General features: G+C 38.9%; 1 protein-coding gene across 1 annotated transcript; it reads right to left on the bottom strand.

Annotated features, from left to right (window-relative positions):
* Positions 1 to 1,035: 1,035 nt before the first annotated feature.
* On the bottom strand, positions 1,036 to 8,523 carry LOC148689498 (uncharacterized). Its single transcript, XM_088688486.1, has 2 exons — positions 8,268 to 8,523; positions 1,036 to 1,298 (listed from the first exon to the last, which is right to left on the bottom strand). Exons 1-2 carry the CDS (start codon positions 8,521 to 8,523, stop codon positions 1,036 to 1,038), a joined length of 519 nt encoding a protein of 172 aa, XP_088544612.1.
* Positions 8,524 to 10,036: the final 1,513 nt, after the last annotated feature.

Below are 10,036 nucleotides of genomic sequence, written 5' to 3'. Positions count from 1 at the left end.
AGTCACTCCGCACTTACGTCAAGAGGTTCCAGGCAAAAAAGGCGAAAATCGTCGGATTTGATGACAACATTGCATGCTCAGCCTTCTAAAATGGGTTCCCAGCAGATCACCCACTTTTTGGAGAATTGATCATGGGCATTGTTCTAAAAATCTCCACCTCGCACCGCCTAGGCGCTAGGCGGTTGGTCACCACCCCGATTAATGCATAGGCGTTTGAAAATTAAGAAATGGCGCCTAGAGCTGTTGAGTATCCTGCCTACGTTACGACTCATTTAAACAGAAAATATAACTTTCATTTTGCATTTTATTTTTTTCAATAAATTGTAAGAGACTTATTGAATGCTTAAATGAATACACATTATATGCATGTTCCCCATGTTTTAATTATGTTCCAATACTTCATAATATATATGTCATTCTATTTTGTAGTTTAGAATGAAATTATATATATATATATATATATATATATATATATGTTAAGTATAAACACACTTATTTACACAAAATATAATAGATTTACTTAAATCCACCTAGTCCACCTAGGCGCCCGCATAGCTGCCTAGTCTCTAGGCCCCAACTCACCGCCTGACTAGAGCCTAGCGTCTTTTAGAACCTTGATCATGCGTGAGAACTTGACCCTGGAAAATTCTTATGCTTTGGCAGAAAATCACTTCCACTAGGATGAGGAAAAATGCTCCCAGAAGCTGCCTGAGCAGCTGTGGAAAGACGTAGAGCTGACTCAAAAAAAGGCACTGCTTAAAAAACAAGCCAGAGAGCAGACGCAAGAACCGATCCCTAACAAAATGAGGCACAGTACCTAAGACGTACACCAAGTTCTCAGTCAAGATCAACCAAATCCTTTGCGACTTTAAAGACAAGTCATCACCCATGAGGAGGAACACTATTAAGATGGACCAGTTAAAGTACTGGGCATTCCATAGAGGTCACGAGCACACAACCAACAACTGCACCACATGGAAAAGGTACCTTGAGTAACTCATAAAGGAAGGCAAGTGTGACCAGTATGTTAACAGGCTAGCTGTCTGGCCAAGGCGACAAGTAGACATCGATGTCGAACCACCAGCCAAGACAATCCGAATCAACGGAATCTTTGCTGAATCTGAGCATCTGGGGGCCACCAACAACTCCAAAAAAAGGAAGATCCAGCAAGTAAGATTGGTCTTCCAGGTTTAAGCCATAGATGTTGTTCCTGGACCAATCGTTTGCTTCACCGAACAGGATGCCGAGGGAATAGACTTTCCCCACGACGGTGCCTTGGTGATTTATGTTCAATTGGCCTATGCCATCATTGACAAAATTATGGTAGACAATAGTAGCTCGGTCAACATCTTACAATTATTAGTCATTCAGAAGATAGGCTTAGAAAGCATGATCTAACACAAAGCAGAGGTCGTGACCTTAAGCGGACTCACCTTAACTGTCATTGGCACTATCATACTTGACGTAACCAGCTCATCGATTGTTTCGTTGCAGACTTTCATGATCGTCAGCGATCCATCTCCTCATAATAGGATATTAAGTCGACCCTGGCTAGTGAAGATTAGAGCTATGACCTCGATCGAGTATCAAAAAATTTGATTTCACATCTTGGCCATGTCTTAGAGATGCACTGTACAAGTTCTTCAGAAGTTAAAGAAGAAGTTTTGCACCCCAGTGATAGTAGCTGAAGTGCAGAAGGATGACTCTACCTCTGCTAAATAACAATTACAGCAGGCAAGTCAAGAAGATGGCGTCAAGATTAACAATGCCCTAGAAGATAAATCAGGATGGAAACCTGAAGAAGACGCCGAAGACATCAATCCCACTGCCAAACCTGTGATCCAGAAAATGTGACATTTTGCACCCGAGCGAGTATCGATTATCAAGGCAAAGATTGAAAAATTACTAGAGGCTGGTTTCATCGAGGAAGTAGCACACTTAGCGTGGCTGGCCAACATCGTGTTAGTGAAGAAAAAAGACATGGGCAAGTAGAGAGTATGCGTGGATTACACCGACCTCAACAAGGTGTGCCCTAAAGACAACTACCTGGTTCCCCAAATCGACTTACTCGTTGACTCAACATCTGGGAATTAGTTACTCAGCTTCGTGGAATCATACTCAGGCTACAATTAGATTTTCATGTACGAGCCTAACAAGGAGAAAATCGCATTCGTGATCGAGCAAGGCACATACTGTTACAAGGCTATGCTCTTTGGCCTAAAAAATGCAAGTGCAACCTACAGCGGTTTGTAAACACGATGTTCAAGAAGCAGATCAGAGTCACTATGAAAGTCTATGTCGATGACATCATGGTGAAAGGCAAGCAATAGTCAGACCACATTTGCAACTTGGCAGAGACTTTTGACATCTTCCGAGAGTACACAATGAAGCTCAACCCAACTAAGTGCACTTTTGGCGTCTCATCAAGCCGATTCTTAAGGTACCTTGTAACCCAACGGGGAATGAAGGCTCACCCAAGGCAAAATAAAGTGATCATGGACATGAAATCTCCCACAACTTTGAAGGAGATCCAAAGTTTGACCGAACGAGCAGCTGTACTCAATCATTTGCTCTTGCAATCCACTGATAGATGCAAGCCTTTCTTCAAGGCAATCAACAAGGCGCAGAAAGATAAATGAGACAACGAGTGTGAGAAAACATTTCAGGACCTGAATCAATACATGACATCAGCTCCACTACTATCCAAACCTAAAGCAGCAGAGAACCTGTACATCTATCTGGTGGTATCAGAAGTGGCAGTGAGCTCTGCCTTCAGTAAACAATTGAGGCCACAGAAAGACCACACTTATTTTAGGTGTAGAAGATTTGATCTTGTGTATATTTATATACAAAAAGATAAGTATCACGAGATTAATATTGCAGAGTAGAATGATTTAATAGTAATGAAAATGAGCTATGAAAGAAAATTATAAAGAAACAAGTGATAGATTGTCTTGGTGGTTAGTTAGGGTCTTTCTCTTTAATCCATTGCATCTTGAGTTCTTGACTTCAAACCCTACCTCTCCCTCCATAATATAGAATATCACGTATAATAATAAATAAAAAGAAATGCTAAGGAGACTCTTTCAAAAGTGGGACTCTTCACAGACCCTTTGTCATTTTATGTTTTTGGCATAAAATTTTTATAATGTTATCATGAAAATTACTGTTAACTATGAAATAATAGAGTTCATAAAGAGTCTCACTTTGAAAACATTTCTCTGGAAAAAAAAAAGAAAAAAAAAAAAAAAAAAAAAAAAAAAAAACTAAGATGGCGGCTCTAAACATCATTATTTTTTTTAATCGTGACAATAAAGTCAATGGAAAGAGTACAAATTAAGAAAATCTTAACAATAAGTTGACTTCACATTTAATAATTATATGTGTGTTTAGAAAATGAAAAAAAAAAAATAGAAACATAACTGCATATGGATGCATGTTATGTACAAATTCTATTTTTCTTTTGTTTTAGAATAAATTGTAGTAATTGACACACCCCGACCCAGAAAGTCCACTTGGACCCTGAATCGAGCTGTGCTAGCCGACACCTGGAAGGTGATGAAGCCATAAAATGTGATAGTGTATAAAAAGCGAATAAATTTGAATCTAAAAGTGTCTAAGTACCAGAGTGCACTACGAGTGGGAGCGAACCCATTTCACACGTGATGTCAGAGCATAAGTAAGGTACAGTAGTGTGGGTAAGAATCATACCCTTAAAAGTAGCCACCAATACTAAGATTAGCTATATATCCTTATCGATACAAACTCAGCAGTTAAAACCTGAAGGGGTACAAAACAGAAAGTGTGAGTAAGCAGTACAACCAAGCTTCCCAAAACTATTACCTTTCTAACAGTAATAACCCCTCACTGTAATTCCCTTATCATTTTCTATATGACAGTACAACATATATACATATATCCAAACCATACTCAGAAATGACCAAAACCACGGTTTGCCATCAACTCCACCATACATTAATAAGTAGGCTAAATGAACTTAATCAATACAAAGTGATATATCAGTCAGAGTCATCTAAAATGACATGTACAACTTATCCATATCTCATCAATCCTGGCTAGCATATAAGTCGGAGTCACCTATAGTGACCTGTACGACTTATCCATATCTCATCAATCATGGCTAGCCAATAGCTCAATAAGTATACCTGCACACGAGTCGGAACCACCTAAAGTGGTCTGTACGACAGAACTGGGTGTAAATAAATACGCTCAAGTGCTACGATCACGTGAAGACTGTGCGAATAATCGTCGGTCACCTACGAGTCGGAACCACCTAAAGTGGTCTGTACGACAGGACTGTGCACCTACCTTGGATCCAAGGTGAGCGTAAGGTGCGGGAGGTGAACATCGCGTGAAGGACTATGCCCTGGCCACGGGCAGGAGCACTAACACCAGGGTGCAGGTTTATGAGCTCTCAATGCATCTCAATATAACATGTGCAACTCATGGCAACCAGTACGACAGTATCGAAGTTACCTAACACATAACTGTAGTCATGCTATAACGCAATCGATTCAACTAATACCATAAAATCACCTGAACTTACCTGGGTGTCCTAAGTTCACCTTTTCACTTGAAAGCATTCCCAATAATTATATGCAAGTAATATACATATGGATATACCATGATGCAATCTAATACTCAACCATGTCGTAGCATTTTCAATTATAAACAATACGGTGTGAAATGTACAATCAATAACGCCCTACTCCCGAACTACTTATTTTCAGGGATAATTATCCGTGACAACCCAATTAACACTAATTTAACTAACTAATTCACAAAACTAAAACTTGCCTTTACCAATTTCCTTCACATTACTCAATTTCCCAAGCAAGGCTTTTGTCTCAAATATTTTATGGCTGCATCTAACGTCTCGTTAGACTGCCTACGTACCCTAAACAGGGATCAAGCCATTCATAGTTCATATAGGTACTTCAAGCATTCACAATAATTATATGAAGGTAATATACCTAATCAATTTAAAAGTGTCGATAGAACTTTTAATAATATGTACGATAAAAAGGAAAAGATCCACTCACCTGGAGTCCACGCTATGATTCTTTAGCGCACGCATCGAGGCGTCCTGAATGATTGGTCCCTGCCACGAAGTCCAAAAGTGGCCGGAAGATGGTCAATTTTGCCCACAAAGTCGGCGGGTGCCTAAAACTTCCCGACATCAATTCGTCGTCTACGGTGGTCTAACGGGGTCAAGGTTGGTTGGGTTTTGCTCCTGGGATGATGGGCTACAAAGCCCAAGTGGTGGCATCAGCCATCGCTTTGCCGATTGGCCGAAAAATCGAAAAGGGTGGCCGGAGCACTATTGATTTTCGTCAACTTTCGTGGCCTCAAACCACCACATACCATGGTTAATCAAGGTGGTTCTTGGATGGGTTTTGTAGAGGGGAATGAGAGCTTCAAGATGGTGGTGGTGGCATCGAAAAACTCCACCGGAGTTGGCCGAAATCGACCTTGGAAAATGGGAACTCGTGGTGGGTGCAGGTGGACGGGAAGCCACTTCCTTTTCCCTTTTTTTTTTTTTTCTTTTCTTTCTTTCCTCCATTTCTGATTGGGCTTCACCCCACAAAGTGGGGATTTAATTTAAATAAACACTAAACCTTGAATAACCAATTTCGAACGTCTGTAACTATACCGTTATAATTCGGACTCGCAGATGGCTTTCGCCTATACGTTCGTACAAACGAGTACTACAAGGATATGCTAAAAGAATAAGTCCCACATCTCTCAAGTCGATGGTCAACGGAAGTCAAAGTCCTTGCCTCTGGGGCAATTTCGTAAATTCACGCTTTTAAAATAAAATAAAAACGTAAAATTTGGAACGGGTTGTCACAATCTAGAATACTCAAAATTAAAGAGATATATGTATGTAAATACATACACAAGGAAGACATCAAGTTATAGCGACTACATAAAAGAGGATGACATTCCGTCATGTTCGGAGTGTAGTGACTCTTCTTTCATGCGTCCAAATTCCTACTTTTTTTTTTTTCTTCTTCTTCATAAACGTGTTCAAAGCGTAACGCACTTTGAAATTAAGCATGCAATATTTTTGGGTCAAGCCCAAACAACAACTAACGAATTAAATAAGTAAATACAAATATTAACGTAGAATAATCTACTTGTTTACTTGCTTAACAACCTAACGAATAAGTTATTAATATTACGGTCTGCACCCCACAAAACCGACAATTCACTGTTGTCTTGATAAGCAAGTAACAATTCCCGAGGGTGCAATATTACCATCTTGCCCCTCAATGGGAAATACACATACCAGCCTCGATCGTACTCATTCACTACCTTCTGAGGCAACATCGTCAATAACATAAATTTTCTACATCATAATCTCAATCAAATATTTGTTCGCAATAATCTGCCATAAATCACAAGCTGCACATACAATATTTGTATTATATTTCGAAGGATACCATACTCCTAAACAGGAATGTAACCGTAGTTACCCATAATTCTAACAAAAGTATGTGTCCATTAAATATGCATTGTGCGTAAAATCTCCATACATCAACTCCAATGATACCATAGTTAACCCGAAATTGTAACTGTGGTTACAAGTGACTAGAATGGAGATAAGGATATACTGCAACCATGCTACTGGTGGGACAAACACGATGCAACTCGTCCACAAAGGTTTGAGTAACTTATTTCAAACTAATCGTTAATCTAGGGGTAGAAATGCAATACTGAACAACTTCTAATACTCAAAACCTTCATAACGACTTCCAAAGGCTTGGAAGTGAAACATGTAACACGATGAAATATAAATACACCAAGATGATAATCTTGTCAGGTTTCTGTTTGCTGAATTTGTATAGAAGTCTAGGAGTAGTTTTCTCAAAAAGTCATCGTCCTCTGAACGCAATTAGAAAATTGTAGTTGCCCAAGGAAGTTTGAACTCTATATCCTCAATATCCCCACAACATTAATCAAAAGCGGGGTGCATCTAGAGTGAGGATTCATTTAGAACACATCAAACGGAGCCTCGATTTTATCTCTTCCCTACTTCCACATTTGATCATGTCACAAAGAGAACTTCTAGATCACATCACCCGAAGAGGTTGACTACATCCCACTTCTATCTTAGTGGTCTTCACAAGTGTCTTGTTGTTGAAATTTCAGCACCCATTTTAAGGAAATAACTATTGCCAATACTTCAATTTTTAGAGCAAGAAGAATATTGTTTTCTACTTAAGTAAACAACCACCAATTGGAACATCATATAAGCGTATCATTGGTTTAGCATCACGATTAATGAATTTCACATTGTTTACATATACAACATATCTCGAACTGAGCATATAAAAAGATACTTCCTAACTCCATTCATACAAAATGATTAAAATCATTTGAACCATGTCTTGATAGATTAAAGGTAACTCTATATCGATACTCATATTTCCCAACTAAATAGAATAGGACAGGCTGGAAGTGTGTGAGAGTAGATACACAATAGTGCACTTATAGATGCTAATTTAATTCTACTATTGCCTCTGACAGAACTTAGCTTGTTCCAAAAAGTAAATGTAATAAAAAGTTCTAAGATCAATGAAGATTTGGACACACTTTTCTACATAAGAGTCCCAATCAATATTCTAATGAAATTAGAAATTGTTAATTCTAGGTCATAAGTATGATGGTTCATCTTTAGCAGTCCTACCACCGAGAAACATAAGCATTAACATACTAAGAAAGTCTGAATCCGAATTGACTTGTCACATCAATTGACAATCACCATGCATCATCAAAATCTCCACAGAGAAGTGTCATCTAGCCTTCGAAATAAGGTGATGATTGTTGACTTTAGGTCAATGAGTAAGATGGTTCATTTCAAACGGTTCTAATCGTGAAAAGTCAAAGCAATACTCCGTCATGTTGCCATACCAACTTAACAAGGTGGTGGTATCCACGGTAAGATTTTTGGGATATAACGCCAAAAGTATACGTCCTCAAAATTTACAGTACTACTAACCAACTCTACGACACGAACTAAAAGGTCTTCACAGTTTCCTCGACACTCATAACAATCTAACAGTGAGATATCATCCCGCATTTCGATTCTAATGTCTCCCAATGCATGCAGTCTAATGACCCTATCATGCCTAGAAACCCACGGTCTTCATCTTTGCGAATGAGCCGATTCAGATCTTCTTGATTTGGCTCGCAGAGGTACTCGTCTTTGTAAGTATCAAGGCATGTAGACTCAGACATACCATGAGTTTCATCCATCGAATCAGCTGGGGAGCCATAGGCCATCATTCGGAGTGCAATAGTAACCTTCCGATGAGGTGAGAAACCAGGGTGGCCTACTCTGTCCCGCTTCTGTCGAAAGTATAGATTGACCTGCTGGACATCACGAAGTAAACGCTCGAAGACATGACGCCTTATCCGGAAATGAAGTCTGAAATCCTCTTCTGTGTACACCGAGTTGGGGTTGAAGTAGTTGTTCATCAGATTGGCATACGACATCGCTCTGTTTCGTGGTTTGTAAGAGCGACCAGCAATAGAGCCACCCTATTGAGGTTGTTCCTTAGTTGGCTGACACACCATAGCCGTAGCCATGGCTGCTGCTATGTTTTGTTTGTTGCGCCTTACTTGAACTTCTTCATCAGACTCCTCATCTTCTCGTCTCATTTGCGCCCATTTTGCTTCCAATTTGGAATTGGATGAAGACCCCCAGTTGGAATCCGAAAAGGATCCAAAGATGGAATTCATTGCAAACTTGAATTGAAAAAGATTGAATTGAAAGAGATTGAATTGAAATAGATTGAATTCAAAGTTGTGTGAATTATAGCCTAATATCCACCCTATTTATAGCAAAAGAAAAATTCAAATCCAACGGCTAGCTGACGTCACTTAGTTGTTGGAATTAAATTTAAGTTGTAGTTTTTAAATAATAAATTATGTTTGGCCCTATGGCCCTTTGGCCCTCGGTTAGAGATGATTTTTTGTGACAGGGCTAAAACGAGCCCTTTGGCCCTCGATTGGAGACAGAGACAAATATGACCTTGTACTATTCATTAAAATATTAATATCTTGGAGGATCTTGGAGGGCCAGAGGGCTAAAACGAGCCATCTGGCCAGCCCTCGGTTGGAGATGGCCTAAGCATCCAGGAACATCCGTTAAAATTAGGGGTTTGGTTTGTGGAGATTTTTAGTTGGATTGTCTTGTCAAAGCTGGGATTATCAAGGTGAGTGGTTTATGTAATGTGTTGCAACTTATACTTATTTTCAAATATCTCTATTTCAAGTCAAGCATGTTAGATTATGGAAATGCTTTCAGATTAATTAATATAGTGATATGTGAATATTTGGAATTGTTCAATGTTCATAAATATTTTTATAAACTACTCATCATTACTACACCCGGTGTTAGTACTTGCCCCAGGATCAAGGTCGGTCTTTCACGTGTATGTTCACATCCACACCATACGCTCGCCTTGGATCCAAGTAGGTGTCAATCCTGTCCCACAGGTTGCAATAGACAACTCGGACCCATATGTGATCGCGCATTAGCGCCAATCTTCACGTGATTGTAGTACTAGATCATAGATATTACACTCAGTCTTGTTCATATCAGAATTTCCGCTAAATGAACTCATGTGCAAGCATATTATTGATGGAAAATTTGATGAGCAATAGATTATAATGTTGAGCAATAGTTTAATTATTGTTGAGAATATATTATATTATTGAGAATATATTTTATATTGTTGAGCATTAGATTATATTGTTGAGCATGTGATATTATTATTTGTGATATGGCACTATGTGATAAATAATTTGATATTATTGTTGTATTTTCTATATTGACTAAAGTGACGTTACTTGAGTGGCATATTACATATTCTACTCACTAAGCGACGGTAGTTGTTGCTCACCCTTTACCTTTTATTTTACAGTTGAGTTATTTGACAAGACAGGTGCTAGACGAGCTGAGTTTGTGTTAGACAAATGATTTAAGAGTTTTCTTATTTTTGTA

This window comes from Pyrus communis, chromosome 17 (assembly GCF_041283825.1).
Source record: "Pyrus communis isolate YQ-2024b chromosome 17, ASM4128382v1, whole genome shotgun sequence".
Taxonomy (NCBI): Eukaryota; Viridiplantae; Streptophyta; class Magnoliopsida; order Rosales; family Rosaceae; genus Pyrus; species Pyrus communis.
The sequence above is the reverse complement of the archived record's forward strand: the minus strand, read 5'-3'. Positions and strand labels throughout refer to the sequence as shown.

Excerpts from the sequence above, each read along its gene's own strand:
- LOC148689498 (XM_088688486.1), bottom strand. The coding sequence starts at position 8,523 with ATGTCGTATGCCAATCTGATGAACAACTACTTCAACCCCAACTCGGTG. Across the intron at positions 1,299-8,267 it reads TTCGATGGATGAAACTCATG|GCCAATTGAACATAAATCAC; the intron begins GTATGTCTGAGT and ends ATGATGGCATAG.